General features: G+C 40.2%; 1 protein-coding gene across 1 annotated transcript; it reads right to left on the bottom strand.

Moving 5' to 3' along the window:
- Window positions 1-9,288: 9,288 nt before the first annotated feature.
- Window positions 9,289-15,548, bottom strand: rgs4 (regulator of G protein signaling 4). Its single transcript, XM_030049643.1, has 5 exons — window positions 15,404-15,548; window positions 14,947-15,051; window positions 13,565-13,629; window positions 11,974-12,137; window positions 9,289-11,282 (listed from the first exon to the last, which is right to left on the bottom strand). Exons 1-5 carry the CDS (start codon window positions 15,445-15,447, stop codon window positions 11,037-11,039), a joined length of 624 nt encoding a protein of 207 aa, XP_029905503.1. The 5' UTR covers window positions 15,448-15,548; the 3' UTR covers window positions 9,289-11,036.
- Window positions 15,549-16,316: the final 768 nt, after the last annotated feature.

Consider the following 16,316-nt stretch of genomic DNA (forward strand, 5'->3'; position numbering starts at 1 on the left):
CATTATATTTATTACCACTGGCAAATGCTGAGAGGGAGTGTGTGTGTGTTTTTTTTAAAGATTTCACCTGAGACATGACCTCCACTCCTCCAGCTGTGCCAGAGGAAGAAAAACATCTGCCATTCTTAGGGCTGACAGGATTGCTCGATAAGAGGTTTTAAGAGACTGATTAATTTCTTCTACTCAGCCAGCAATCACTATTAGCCCTCTAAGAACAAGTAGACCTGTTTCCAAATATGTCTGCTAAAGCACACACAGTGACTGGTCTGGAGATAACAAACCACACAGGCTGTTGCTGGTTTGATAAGACCCTGCGGTTTCATATGGGCGTCTTATTTTGGGATGAAGGGATGAGGGAGACGTCTTGTGCAGCTCACTTTCCTCTCTGCAGTTAAGAAACTTTGTGGGGAGGGGGGGCAGACGATATGTACTCCCCAGTGTGTAAAATTAGTCTAATGGATTGAAACCATAAAGCCATACAGTGCTGTTTATATTTACTCAAGCATCACTGGAAGACTGAGGGGATGAGTGCTGTGCCGGCTTGGTGAGCGCAGGGGGAAACTGATTGCTCACTTGGCTCGGCTTTAAAGACTGGAAAGTTCTGCGAGAGTTTGATACCACAGTGGCGACGGGTTCACATGGCTTAAGGGCTTTTTATGTGCTTTCAGGGGGTGGGGGGGCATCTATTCTCATGTGAAGAGAACATAACGCAACATTTTTGTCATGCAGTCAGCAATTCTTGCTGCTTCCCAAAACTCTACATCCAAATCCAGCACTGTCACAGTAATAGATGCACCCTTGGGTACCACAGTCTTTATAAAGGCTTGCAAAGTGAATTTACATATATATAATACTTGAGATTTCACTTGATAAAACATAGATGGAACAATATATTGGGAAATTATACTAAAATCCCTTTGAAAACCCAATAACTGCTGTGCAGGATGGGAAATTAGACAGATTGCCACCTGAATCAGAATCAGAATCAGAATCAGAAATACTTTATTGATCCCTGAGTGGAAATTGGGTCAGTTGCAGTTGCTCAAATTCACAAAATTAAATTAGGAGAAGTAGCAAGAAAAAAGAAAAATGGTAAATATACAAATATGTGCCTTACAAATTGCAAAGAGTATGTGCATTACGTTTGTTTTTGACAGCATACTCTTTGTATATAAAATATCATTAGGCTACTGTAATTGTGATCAGCTTATACCGACATTTAATATGAAAGATTATCTAAAAGTAAATGACAACAGAAAAGCATTACTGTCGAGCATTTGGGAGGGAGCAAGAGCAGTCAGGAAAAAAAATGCAGTTTCATCCAGTCTTAAAAAAAAATCTCTCTTTTGGCTAAACAAAGAGATTTGAAGATAAGGTGACAGAAATAATTATTGTTACTATAAAAACGTGAAAAATAAGCAACATAAAAACTCTCGGGAGAGTTTCATTAAACATTTGATAAACTCTCTGAAAGATATAAGTCAACAGCGCAATTTCCAAACATGGTTGAGCAATATGTTGAAAAAAGAAAAAAAACTATTACAAAGTTTAATTAAACTTGACTGGACTTGACAGGGAACCAGTGAAATTAAAACATTAAACATGATTTCTTCTGCCAAAAAAAAAGACTATAACCATATATGTTGATCAGTCTTGATGCACATTTGATACAGTGACGTAATTATGTGTTTTCCTCGCCAAACACTGGCTTCCATTCAACTTTCCTCTTGATTAAATAAAAGTTACATGTACAGATCCAATGTTGCATGTCCGGATTAACGCACGTTGTATGGAATTGATCTGCTTGAAGAGTCAGTGTATTCAACTGCATGTCAGAGCCATAAAAAACAAACTATTAACTGGATTACAGATGGAAAAAGATATAACAGCTCTATGTTTTGCCAACAATATAATGACATGTAATCTATGAGCAAGCAGGTCTGTTCTCCCCTACACTCGATAAAGCACTGAAAGGAATGTGTGGGGAAATATCAGGTTACATAACGAAACGTGTCCAAGTCTGAGATTTTATGTATGTTGTCAAGGGAATGGCAGCACATTTGAAAGGAGAGGTCTGTTTTCACTGCTCCAAATAAGGGTTTATACTGTATATCTTGGCATTATTCTTACATCCATGTTTAATAACCATTCATGGAAAACTAAGGAAAAAGGAAAAAAAAAAAAAAAAAACAAGGTTGAGGTAATAAGATGTCATCCTGACATTTTAGCAGAAAGAGTTGAGATGGTAAGAATGTATTTACTGCCAAGCTTGCTCCTTCTGTTCGGGTTGTACATATTCAAAAATGTCCGAATTGATTCATGTTTAAATACAAAGAATTACACACACACAACAACCTCTCAGCTTATACAAATAACACTATTGGGCAGGTTAACGTAGAGTGTCAGTTTCTTGAATAACAAAAAAAGAAAGTGACTTGGAATTTAACAGAATTCATATCCTAATATAACCTTGGTGCAATCATTTTAGCCATGCCACATAACCATGCCAGCTCTAGATCTCGTCACAGACTGAGAGACTGACTGACTCCACATTATTGAAAAAGGCACAGTATGCGACTTTGGCCAGTAGGTGACATTATCAGTACAAACTGCAAACAAACAAACCACACGCACATGGAATAGCGTACAGTTCCGCTGAGCCGGTGTTAGCTGCCAGCCACGAGTTGAAAATAATAAAAGTGAGAAAAAAAAGTGTGTTTAATGCCGGAAACAGTGGATCAAACTCTCACAAGGCTTGTGCTGGATTATTTTGATTAGTTTGTCTCTGAGCTTTGGTAAAAATGTGGTGAAATGGCCAACTCAGCTACAAGGCAGGTTCTGAATTAACTGTTTGTGTCATTGCATCACTAACCTATTAGGGTTTTTGTTTGTTTGGGACAAATGTAAAATCCAGTCATTAGGTCCATAAGTGCAGTTCGTTTTCTATCATTACATTATTCCAGACAGAGTGAACAAGTCCGGGCCTTCAACAGCTTAAAATTGGTGTGTGTTAGCCTTCTAACAGAAGATTCGCTGCCCCACAAAGCTGGCATCAGCCTGGCTATGTGTGTGCTGGTGAGTGGCCAGATCAGCTTGGCTACTCTCAAAGATCAAAATCGCGGCAGCCGTGACAGTAACAGTGGTGTAACTGATATAAATCAACAACACTCAGGCTCTGTGTTGTGTTCATTTGCATATTTGAACATGCAAAATATCCCATTTTGCATCTAATTCTGGGCAGCATGTTTTTTCCTCCATATTTTCTTCCGCTGGTCCTTTTTTTTTTTTTTTTTTTACTGTTGATAGATGAACTTAAAAGGAAAGAGAAGTATATGGTGCATTCAGGCCATGCAGAAATGTGCAATTTGCACTTGAAGAGCCAACGATAAGCCAATGATGCTTATTAAAGAGTATTTTTATGCATGACATCTTTAACAACTGGCCACAAACATCTCATCAACAGGTTCAGCGTACTTCATTGTTCTCATGAACTTCACTTGAAATCCACTTTGCACTTGTGGTTCATTGTTGCACAAATGGGCCTTGAATACTTAATGAAGGCATTATCACTGTTCACTCACACAAATGTCAAACATGTCATGAGGCTGTCACGACTCTGCTACACAAGCCTTGTTCAGATGTTAACACCAGCTTGGCCATAAATATAGTCGCATGGCAAAAACACAGAGACACTAGATAAATGAGCCACTTTATCCCTGCAGGGTCTCTTTCTTTCACTGTGTAGACAATAAGCCAGAGATCCAGATATCCAGCCTCAGGGGGGTGTGCGTGTTTGTATCTACGTGCCGAGTTGCATGCGTGATCACATTAGTCCAGCAGATCGTCCTCTCAGGTCTTAATGAGCGGGCCTCACTGGTGCTTGGTGATAGAAAAACAGGACAGAACAGGACAGAGCAGACAGTGATAAGCATGTTAACAACGCATCAGGCTGCACTCAGGCCCGAAAATTTGAGCCTGACCAGACCCTGAAAAATTTCTGCCTGCACTGAACTCAAAAAGCTGCACGAGGTAAGGCTTCAATGCAAAATTACAACTGGCTAAAGAACCTAAATTACAAAAATGCAGCTGCAACACTGAGGATAATCTCATACTAACTGCACGGTGCCACAGTGGGTAGCACTGTCGCCTCACAGCAAGAAGGTCCTGGGTTCAAATCCTGGTCCGGGCTTTTCACTGTGGAGTTTGCGTGTTCTTCCTGTGTTTTCGTGGATTTAATCCATCAAAACATGTATGTTTGGTTAGTTCCATCAGTGCTCTTGACCAAGACGCTGGCATAGACCTGGAGTTAGTCCACTGTATATTGGCTGCCTGCTGATACTGATAGTTTGAATGGGTCAAATGCAGAGGAAGAATTTTCCTCTAGGAATCAATAAAGGTTAACTTTAAAAAACAACAACAGCAACAAAAAAAAATCATTAATGCACAGAAGATTCAGCCCAATTGACCAAATTAAATTCTGCTATTGGCATGGAAACAAGGTCACTGTCATCATCATCAGGAGTCACTCAAGTCAAATACTGTATGTCTGCAGATAGCAGACCCATCAATATTATTTTAATTGATTTTCTGGGCCTTCCTGGTTTTCTCTTATGAAGCTGCCATGCTTTCTCTGCAGCTGATGTCCTGTTCATGCAATGCAGTTTGAATGGATTTCTGTTTAAGGCAACGTCTTTGAGTTGAAAATGATATAGAATATCCTCAGGCTGTTATTGAGGTTGTCTCTGTAGTGTCTCCTTTGCCCACAAGAGCTTTAATGTCCCTCCTTCAGCTGGGATCTACCAGGTCATCACCACCAGTACAGTCACTATGGCTAATGTTTGAATTAAAAAAAATAAAGGTTCCCCCATTTCAGAAGTATTCCTTAAATAGGTCAGTGATGTATAATTATCTCCACCAACAACAGACTCAGTGAAAACGGCCATCACCAATGCAACAGGTATAACACTCCTCCCAGTGATTTCAAACAGGCCATGAAATCACTGGATGGGCGCTTTTAAGAGTGCAATACAAAACAGTTCCCTAAAGCAGCAGAGAGCAAGCGCCTCAAATCCTTCCAAGTGCTGGAATTATAAGTAATTTGTCCATGGCTAACTAAATCATATGTGATATATGGGATCATATTTTTCAAGCTTGCATAAGGGTAACATTAACATTATTTGGTTAGAGATGGGCTTCACACCAGGTTTTAAGCAGCTACCTGGCAGACTCCTGATGTTTTAGGAAACAACAAGGACTTATGCACAAAAAACACCAGTCTGCATAATGTTTTGTTATAGAGCTGAATCTCTGTCCTAGGTTCGAATGCTCTCCCTGCAGTGCACCACATGAGTCAAGCTTTCATAGAGCTGTTCCTAATAATAATAATATCATATTGTTACCTGATTGTTACCTCCATTGCGTCATACTTAATCAACTCAGTACATCACATAAGGCAATATTGTTCTGTAAGAGCAGCAGTGGTGAGATTTGATCACACGCAAGTAGTCATTTTCTTAGAGAAGGTCACTCTTTAAATGAATGGTATGCCATTTTGTAAAGATATATTTCAGTTGTTAGTAGAGGTATGTTTCACCGAGAACAAGAGTTGCCAAATTTACTCAGAAAATACAGCTGTTACCGATTTTGAATGACTACCTAAGATGTCTGAGCAGGCCTTTACTCTGCAGAAACAACAGCTTGATTTAGGATAACTCATCCATCCACAAATAGTTTGACTTACTTTTTCTACCTGAGGTTCTTATGTTCCTCAGACGGATGTTCCCATCCCTCTGCCACCCACACTCTATTTCCAGCTTCCGAATTTTGGTCATTTGAGCTCGCCCGGCCTTGAGTTTTCATTTTCCTTTGCCTCACTCGCATAATGATCCAACAGCATGCTCTCACATCTGTTTACATCCACTGAAACCACAACGGCAAAGTCAACACATAATCCCTGTCAGTGTTTTGTACATTAGATTGACAGGATTGCGTGGGTTTGACGGACAGGTTAGGGACACACAGGCGGCCCTCTGGAGAGGAATTGTCCTACTTGTAATTGTGCGTTAACAACCGTCTTTTCTATCGGTGAGGAAAGCTGTGTGGAGAATGACAGTAGATGGCAGATGATGGATGCTGTGTTGCCAGTAACAATAATGATAATAATACCCGCAGATTATTTGTTATTGGCATGCAGAAAGGTATTTTTCAGCCTTAGTACATGTGCAGTACAAGTACATGTACAGGGTTAAGACATTAACGTGCAGTTCATCTGACAATAAACTATGTATAAATATTATTTTATACTTAATCAAAGTTTAATTAAAATTTAATTCCTTTTTGTGATATTTTCGTGATGCTATAAGGTTACACTCACTGACACTGATGTGGTGGGGGAAAAAAACATTTCTTACATAAAAGGGAGAAGGATTTGGCATGGTTCAATATGGGATAGATTGGCCTGAAAACTGATTAAAAGTCATGTAACTTCATTTTAATGCTTTTTTGAGTTTGCTTGTATTGTCATATAACCAATGTTCTAAAGTTTTAATAGCTTGTACACAAGAAATTTTGTACATACTGTACCTGACAAAGGTTCCTAACTGAAATATTACAAAATTTGTCTTTGTCTGTTTTTGCTTCTGCACACAGTAAAGACGGCTCAGGTGTGCACAAGTTGTTTTTCTGAGTTTGAATTTTTGGAGTACAATAGAGGCATCACGCTGGCAGGAGCAGGTGGTGCAGCACTGATTTGGTTTAAATGCATTGAAAAGAAGAGAGAATATGTTTTTCCAGGTTCGAAAAAGTTTCACTTGCAAACAAAGTATCTGCTGCTGTGTCTCAGTACTATCCTTGAAGGTCGACAAATTTCCCCTTGTGTCAGTTTTCTCAACATGCAGAGTCACAATCTCACATATCTAGGTTGCAATCAGGTGTGGTTCCATATGGGTGAGCTTGGTCAGCCAGTTAAATATGCAGCACTTCAATTTTGTATTAATTTCCGTCTGTCACCTGGGCCACTGCAGTCAGTAACACCATTCTCAGGTTTCTATCACTTTATGAATCTCCTAAAATTAGCACACGGCAGCTTTTGCTCTGTGCAGTGATGTTCTGGGGGAAAAAAGGTCAGAAAAATGGCTGATGAAAATAAAAATAAAATAGCATTATTACTAAAACTAACACTGCAATGAAAAGGGGCCAATACTGCACATATGGCTTTTTGTTTGTTTGTTTGTTTGTTTACAGTCAAGCAGATCAGCTCCAAATGGATTTATTGATTTTATGTGAACCCTTCATTGTGGTTGCAGAACTCAAAAATGGATGGTTTAAAAAAGAAGCATATTAAATTAATAACAAATGTCTATGCCTATGCGGACATATGTGTGTACTTATTATGTTTTCATACCTGCATCATTTTTTAGATTATGCTGGGTTGATTGCTGAGAGCTGCTGAGCGAAAACGGTTGAACTGCTGAATGCCTCTGTGGTAGAGTAATGCTGTCCTCAAAACATAAATAGCATTATCTAACCCATTTTAGGTCTGCATGGAAAATCCTCTGAAGAAATAATCCACTTTGATGTACATTTGTGTGAGGAAGGATGTTGACGTGTAATTAACCCAAGACTCCCGTCTGAGTTTATTAAGTCTGCCTCTAAATATCTATCCAGGCTCCTGTTTGTCTGCTTCTCTAACTTCACTAAGCGGAGGAGCGCGCCAGCAGTCTAAATATTTAAACACCTTTGCACTTCTGTGTATTAAAGTTAGATGTGTACGAGATGCGATTTAAGTTTATTCGCACCAAATTCTTTGGAAGCATAAAAGTGACCTTCACAAGAGCCAAGCATTCACAATGCTTTGCCCTTAAATAGGCATGGAGTCAGACGTGCCATGATGAACACAGCTACGGTAAATAACGTGGTCTTCACGGGAGTAGATCCAAACAAACATGTCTGGGTATGAAAATTTCCACAGAACCCAGGCCTGAGTAGCTTAAGTGCTTTTTGTTTTGCTTTCCCACTGTGAGACCAAAAATTATATTCTAAATATCTTTATTCCTTTTACCGTCAGTTACTTATGTTATTGAGACATTTGGTGAGACTGTACCCGGTTCCACCAAAGTTCCCATGACACCTCACCCCCATGTGCCAACGAGCATTGAAAACTCCACCACATCATCTAAAAATATAAGAACTACAGAGAAACAACAAGAAATGCACGTATTATTTTGTTCACCAATATGTTTCAGTGGCATTCTTCAAGAAGAGTGCCAGGACATTTGTTGAGTAATTGCAATTTCTTAAAAAAAAAAAAAAAAAAAAAAAAAAAAAAACACCATAATACGATACATTTTTCAGTTTTGACAAAATAAAATGTTGCCTAAATGTTGCCCCTTCATGGTCAAAGTGGCAAGCAAACTGTGGTTGCAGACAGAGAGAAGGGAGTACACAAATACGATGCCACTTCTTGTATTTGTGTAATATTTCTTTAGCAGCGCTGCTGTTGAAAATAGGCTCCCCAGATTATGTATGGGCTATAAGAAAATATTCTGAGGGAAACATTGTTTAGTCAGTACCACAGCAGTGAATCACCAACCATGCCTTCTCTTTCAGTAGAGGATGGTAGACAAACTATAGTAATACAGTAGATAAATAGTGTTTAAATCATCATATATGCATGGTGCCAACACACACATTTACTGTAGTATTATTTGTAATGTGAAGAGAGCCATTGCTTCCCATCATTCATCAGTGGCCTAGCCTGCATTTAGTTTAAAGAACATATTTACTATACATGCAACTTGCTGTGGAGCTGCAGCAGCCTAAAATTGTGCAGGAGGCCACAAGCCCAAGCAGATTGAGAGAATTCGGGTTTTGATCGCAAGAACGCCTCACCAAAAGCATGTGCTCTTGTAAAGCTGATCCAGTCTCTCTCTCTTACATCATATGTTCACTGCAAAGTGAGACAAGCACGGCATTCGTATAATTCGATTGTTCTGGAAAGAATTTACTGTGCCGTGAATATATTCCACCCTGCTACACATTTAGCATTTAGCCCCATTACCAGCAACACCGGCATCCAAACATGGCAACGTTGCTTATTCACTCATCTGCTCAGACAGGCCATGCAACCACTTTGGTCTCATATACAGACCTCGAGCAGGGCTTCTTGTTTTCATGTCTCACCATTGGAAAATGTGCACTTTTTTTTGGATGTGCATTCTTTCTGAAAGTTTAACAAAGCACACACAAAGCTCCCATACTCCAACAAGTTGTTTTATTTAGGAGTGGTTACAGGCATGGCAAATATAGCTATCTAACATGGTGTAAATATATATGGCAATACATCATATAATAAATATAGAGATATCTATTTCAATCGGAGTAGACATTTCGATAAAACGTTCTCCTACACCTGGCTGCCAAAAGGTATAAAAGTGACCACGCTCCTTTGTCCAAGAGCCCTGCGCAAATTACAGGGATACACAACAGACCACAATCGGACACGACAGGAAACACTGAGAAGTAATCAGTCAAATGTTACGCAGGGTCACAGTTTGACCTTTACAGTTTGACACCTACAATGGCATGCAACAGAAAAATCAATACTGTTGCAATGAAGCATGCGTAGCATTTTCACTCACACATAAAGAAAGAAAAACATCAGCGGGTACAGCATATCAGTGGAAGGTGGGCTACAGTGGCTATAAGGGCCAGTTGTTACCATCATGAACTTAAAGGAACGCACCAAATTTTTGGGAGATTGGCCCATTGGTTACCTCAGCTGTTAAGATACAAGACATCAAAATGATCCAAGTGTCCCCAGTAGATCGTTTACTCCAGTGTTTGCATTTTAGAGCGCACAATGTTGAGGGCTGGTAGGCCACGATCACCATCTAAAAACCTGATCAGAACTTGTGGCTCTAAATATAAATGGCAAGAACTTTTAAATGAAATGTGGCTCAGTCTGGTAGTTCCCTGTAGGAAAATGTGATGGAAAAATTGTTTTTGCTGTTTTCTTTTTCCACAGGAGGTGAATTAAAGCGATGATGGAAGACTGTGTACGGTAAAAAATAAAGCCTTTATTTCTAAAAGGTCAGTCTTGTCGTGTTAAGATAATTCTGGTGTCCCACTATCACTCAACATGTCCTTAAGCCACTGAGGCTTCTGTCAATCGACATAATGGAACCCCACCAAGAACACATGGAGGATTTTTGTGCCCAAGTTTGCATCGTTAAATGGGTAAGCAAACCACCTCACCATCTCCCAAAATCATGAATTACTTTAATATTCAAGATAGGCTGTACTGTAATTGTTCACATATGATACATAGCATGCATGCCACTCCACTGACATAATTCAACAGTGTCAGAAGTACAGCTCAAGAAAAGAAAACTGTCACACGTGTTTTCTGAAGGTGTGTATATATATATCTGTGTGTGTGTGTGTGTGTGTGTGTGTGTGTGTGTGTGTGTGTGTGTGTGTGTGTGTTTGTGTGTGTGTCAGATAGAGGTAGCTCTGGGTTGTTTTCTGTCCTGTTGTGAGTATCAACATCACCTGGTCATGACTTTGACAATGGGTTACCAAGGTACATTTGTGCTGTGCATGACAAACATTTAAATATTAAATATGTAAACGGTTTCAGCGTTAATCATTTTGACACGTGAATGACGGCTGATGGTGGTGGATGTGGAACAGGGCTTATGTCACAAGCTCATTCAGGTATTTGAACATGTAGCCACTTGAAGCCCTCGAGTCGACAACTGGAAACTTACGTGATCAGAGAAAGAAGCTGTATGAGATGCAACTCTGTGTGAAAGTTTTAAACTCTTTTTCACTTTATGAGATAAATGACGAACTTGCCCCTTTTGTACCGGAGTCACATCTCAGATAACTCAATTTTCTAAACCCCCTCAGCTCTAGCTTCCTCAATAATACATAAAATAGACACAGTCCTATCCTTATCAGGGTCTACCTTCTCACAGACTTGCACATTTTCAGTCTTTGGCACATTCTACTGTCTCTTTTTGCTCACTGCCTATCTAAGCTCCACCTGTCAAAGCCTGCCTGTTGTCAGCACAGCTATTTTTCTTCCCCTTTTTCTCTGGCTGGGCCGCGGCGGAGTGTGTCTGGCACAGATCCTGGAACAGTTTGGATTTGAGGAAACGCCTGTAGGAGTCTTTCTCCATCAAGGTGAAGATCTTTCTCTGAGCTTCGTCGAAACAAGCGGGGCCGGCGCTCTCCAGGTTCTGCCTTGTTTCTTCTCTGGTCGCTGAATCCAAGTTGACCTGTAATAACACAGAGCAGGGTAACATGAGGTGGTTAGGTATTAAAGGCAAATAGCAGCAATTGCGTGCCATAATTCCACGTTTATGAGTGTTGGGGCGGGACTTGAGGGATGTTTGAAAGTGCTGCGGCACAGAAAACTGAAAGTTACGCAGAAAAACTGGATTGCTGCCAGCTGACTTCGTCCAATCCCTGCCTCACCTTTGTTAGTGGAGCAGTGACGCTTTTATTTGACAAAAGGGCATGTGGGGGGAATTGTTCAAAAGTCCAAGATAGATAGATAGATAGATATACTTTATTGATCCCAAACTGGGAAATTCCCAAAGATGATATCATTGGTTGACATTTTCATGTTTCAAGGTATTATAATTTCCAGGAACGAAAAAAGTAGATCCAAATCTGTCAAAAGTCATTTCAAGATAGATAAAGCAGAACCACAGACAAACCACTTCAGTCCATGTCTCCAGCTTAAGTTTGGAAATTCAATCGGTTGTCATAATTGGGAATCAGTGAAGTTTGGATTTTCCAAAGCTTTTAAGTCACATTCAACTCTGAGCATTTATTTAAAATAGAGAGTGGAAAGATGATAGCAGCTGCATTACTGTATTAAGAATAGTCCAATGTTTTTGACTCTGAATTTACTATATTTTCTCATTTAGATACTAATCATGTTCTACCAGAAATGTTCATTACCTCATTCGGAGAGTCGGCCTCAACGTATTGCTGGTAGATCAGCTTGGCTCTGGCGGCCATCTTGGACGATGAGGTCTTCTTGTAGTCCTGGCAGGCGACCCAGAAATCGATGTTCTCCTCGCTGAACTCTGACCTCAGGAAGCTGGTGAAGACCGTACGACCACCTTGCAGACACAAAGGTAGAGACAAATACTTTAAAAAATGTTTGTTGATGTTTGTTGATGCTGATGTTTAAACCATGGTGGGTCCCAACAGGAAGAAAACTCTTAACTTTTGTAGCGTACACAGGAAATAAAGCTCCTAAACCTAGAAGTTTGAGTGGAATCTTGTTAAATGAGATAAACAGGACATGTAATCTGTTTACCAGGAATCAAACCAAATAATCAATCCAATGCCAGAAAAAAGTACTTTTTAAATTGTTGATGTACTGCTGTAGCACTACTGCTGCAAAATGCTGTGGGTGGATTTTCGCCAGTAGCTGCCACATATATTGTAAGCTAAAAAAATAAATAAATAAATAAAGACATGGATGAATAGATGCATTTGGGAAGAGAGGAGGAAGGATCACAGTGTTGGGGGTCAGTGGAGGAGGCTGTGGAATGGAGCAGGTCAAGACCCAGCTTGTTCCCACAAGGCCAGTGCTCTCTCTGAGTGACCAAGGCTCAGGGGGCTCAGTGACATACACACACACACACACACACACACACACACTTATACACACACTGTTTTGCGCACTGCAGCGGACCCTTAAGAGCCATCAAGTAGTGCCTCCAGACACGTAGCACACGTCTGGAGCATGAGAATGCATCCTAATGTGCGTGTGTGTGTGTGTGTGTGTGTGTGTGTGTGTGCTGGTGTGCTCTGACTTTGCATATGTGTTTCCTTGTACATTTGTGTCCTAAATAAGATCCTCAAGAGTGTAAAGGTTGATCCATGGGCCATATTGACGCTATCACAACAGCAGATGATGTCTTCCATTAAAAAAAAAAAAAAAAAAAAAAAAAAAAAGTGCAGTATCTGATGTGAACTTAGTTTCTGTCCATGTTCTTCAAATCAGTTTGAACTGAAAAGCCTGATGACAGAGTTAGACTGGCTGCCTGTCCAAGTGCCTGGTACAATTTCATCAAAATGTTATTGATGACGAACAGCTGAATCTATCTATTATTTAATTCTGTAGCAATAGTTATGACGCAAAAAAAAGGGATTCTTTTAACGTTATGCTTTAGTCTTGTCACGTTGAATGTAATGGTAATCATTCAAGAATGACCTCTGCGCAGTTTCCCAATTTCATAATATTCCCATGATCATGAAATCATCATTTTTACTGACAGTGATTGGTTTTTGTTTAGTTTTATTTTGCTCCATCAAACCCCGAGAGAAGCCCTGCTAGAGAGCTCATGAGTCAGACATCCTCTTAGTAGTTTATCTTTAGCACTATCAAAAAAGAGACTGTGTGCGGTTTGGTTTTGGACAGATACCCCCCCCCCAACGAGAGAGGTTTTCCCTTTTGCCAGGCTGCCACTGTAAATAATAATGTGTTCTTAATGAGTTGCCTGTTTCTTCCAAACCAGGCTCACATTTTAACACTCACCCTCGCTGTTCATCAGGTTACTGAAGGACTCCTTCCATTTCTCTACTTCAGCTGCTGGGGCCACCCTGAAACAAGACAAAAAAAAAAAAAAAAAAGCCTTAGAATGAGCTTGCACCAGTTTAGTCAATTACATGAAGAACTTAGATCCATGTTTATTCAAAGTTTCCAGTTTACAGAATGGATATAGTTGGATATCACAGATTCACAGGGCCTCTCAAAAAGTGTGTTCAGGGTATTTTTGGTCGGGATTGATCTCATTTTTACATTAAAACATGTTCAGGACTAATTTCCCTGGGGAACTTTGGATTACATAGGCTCTATTGTTGGATAGATGAGGGTGTGGCGTAATCTAATCATTCTAGTATTACTTCCTCCAGTGAATAGGTGGGAGGTACCGGCTTTCTTTGGGTAGCTGCCATCCCGCCCTAAAGAATTTAATCATTGCTCTAAAAGGAGAGATTCAGTGTCACATGCATGGATTCAAAACCCGATATCTGAGTCTGAATCTTTCTTGGGAAATCCAGGGGGGTGAAAATCCCACATGCATCCTACAATGCAGTGACAGCAGCCGATGGATCAATACAGGCAGTAATTGTTATGAGTATGCGTCACGTCTGATAACTACACAGCAATAAACTCCACAATGGCACCTCGTTCAGGCTTTCATCGCCCTCGGCATCATGATAATAATAAGACTGATTAACCATCCCCACTACATGATCCAAGAGAGAGCATGATTCACATTTATATGCCACTTGAACCCTTGAGCAATGTGATACACGCTATACAGGCCGTCTTTATGTTGCAAAGGAGAATGAATTGCATTTTAAAACAACCATTCCAGGTGAAATGATTTGCCGTCACTGATTATCCACATCACTGGGTTGCACGCTATTGGAAGGAAAAGGTCACGCTTGATGTTGTCGATGCTAACGTGCTCATGGAGAACAATGAAAGCTCTCCCATGGGAACGCCGCCTGAGGACCGTCATTACACCAGAATAATACCTTTTGTCTTTCAATGAGAGCCCAAATAGCCAGATTAACAACAAAGGGTTGGACAAATCAGTGCGGGCACAGGGAGCATAGGTCAGTGGAAACTGCCATCATCCTCCAAATATAAAAAGACCGCTTTCATTTCATTTCAATTTCATTCTGCTCATCTGTAAAAGGGAAAAATGACTCAATAGAAAGCACAAACTCGTACATGTGACTCAACAGAGTTAAATGTTGATACGGCATTTTGAAAGTTGTAACTTCATGTGATGATTTTGATGTTATGCTCCATAACCTGAGAGATGTCTTGTGATCTGAAGCAGATGAAGCAGTTCTTCAAAACCAAAATGAGCAAATAAAAAGTGACAGACTGACTCTTGTTCTTACTTTTTTGAAGCAGCGGCGGACTTTTCCTTCGTCTGTTTCTGATCCGCTGCCTGTGGCTCAGGCTTCTGGAGCAAGAAGCCGATTTTGTGCTTGATGTCTTTGGCGCTGCAGGGAGGCAGAGAGGATAGTGAGTGAAATGCATTCAATTATTCAGAGGAATTCATCTTATTTCTATCATTAATGTTGAGCGTGATCGCAGTTTTAAAGCAGCTCTGAACACACCAGCTTGGCATGACTCTTCTCCTGCCATATTCAGCTTTATAGCTAGAAATACTTCATTTTAAATGGAAAGATAAAGCTCACAAAAGCTCACAGATGTATTCATTTTTACCTTTTATTACTTTTACTTTGAAATCTCTATATCAAAAGACAAGGGATTCACCACAACTGTCTTGTCAGTGTCTCACAGTTTCATTTTGAGACCAATATCTTGATCCACCTGTTGCATTAGTCTTACCTTTTCAAGCATGTTGCAGGGAGTGTTGCTAATCCTTTACACATGGCGCACTGCTACAGATCCAGAGTCAGTCAGACAAGTATGCTTAACACTGATTTTGAACGCTCACGGAAAACACAAGCAGCTGAGGTCTGATAGCAGTCTTCTTCTGTCTTCTTTGTAAGGACGCTGTGGATGTCTCCACCCCCAACAGTGGTTTTATATCTCTAGTGTCCACAATGACGGAGAGCTGACCAATCACACCGGGCTGTGTGCATGTGCGTGTGTGTGTGAGTGTGTGTGTGTGTGTGTGTGTGAGAGAGAGAGAGAGAGAGAGAGAGAGGAAAAGAAAGACCAGCAGATAGGAAAGGAGAGGAGAGTGTGCAACCAAAACAAAAGGTGTTTTCCGTTCAGGCTTCCAAGGAACTGCTCTTGTGTGGAAAAACACAAAGCTTTGTCAAATTTGAGTGTTCTTCAGGGAAAAATCCACCCAAAGACACTCCGGGTGTCATCAAACTCCGACGTTCAGTGCATTCCCGTACTTGAAGTGAAGTAATTTACTCGTTTGGTGCATTCTCTTCCCGTTCCCCTTAAAATATGTCCACATGAGAGTGGCCAGGTATCCACAGCAATAAGAAAAATACACCACTAAGACAAAAAAGAAAATAAAAGAAATGGCTCCAGACATACAAGGTACACTCTCTGCTGCTGCTCTGTATAGTGTTTTACGGTGGGTTTTTCCCTCAAACTACATAAACAGACAATTAGTGCTAACAGTATTTAGTCAGCTCCTTGAACAGCTTGTTCTGAAAGGCGACGCAAACATCAGCGTAATCAAATAATCTGGCAAAAAAAAAAAAAAAAAAAAAAAAAAAAATGCCAGAGTAAATGATGTTAGACCTAGTCAGTTAATCAGATGGTTAAGTCCTGTCTC

The sequence above is a fragment of the Myripristis murdjan genome, chromosome 4, assembly GCF_902150065.1.
Source record: "Myripristis murdjan chromosome 4, fMyrMur1.1, whole genome shotgun sequence".
Lineage (NCBI taxonomy): Eukaryota > Metazoa > Chordata > Actinopteri > Holocentriformes > Holocentridae > Myripristis > Myripristis murdjan.

Excerpts from the sequence above, each read along its gene's own strand:
- rgs4 (XM_030049643.1), bottom strand. The coding sequence starts at position 15,447 with ATGTGTAAAGGATTAGCAACACTCCCTGCAACATGCTTGAAAAG. Across the intron at positions 13,630-14,946 it reads TCCGCCGCTGCTTCAAAAAA|GGTGGCCCCAGCAGCTGAAG; the intron begins GTAAGAACAAGA and ends GTCTTGTTTCAG. Across the intron at positions 11,283-11,973 it reads AGGCCGACTCTCCGAATGAG|GTCAACTTGGATTCAGCGAC; the intron begins GTAATGAACATT and ends GTGTTATTACAG.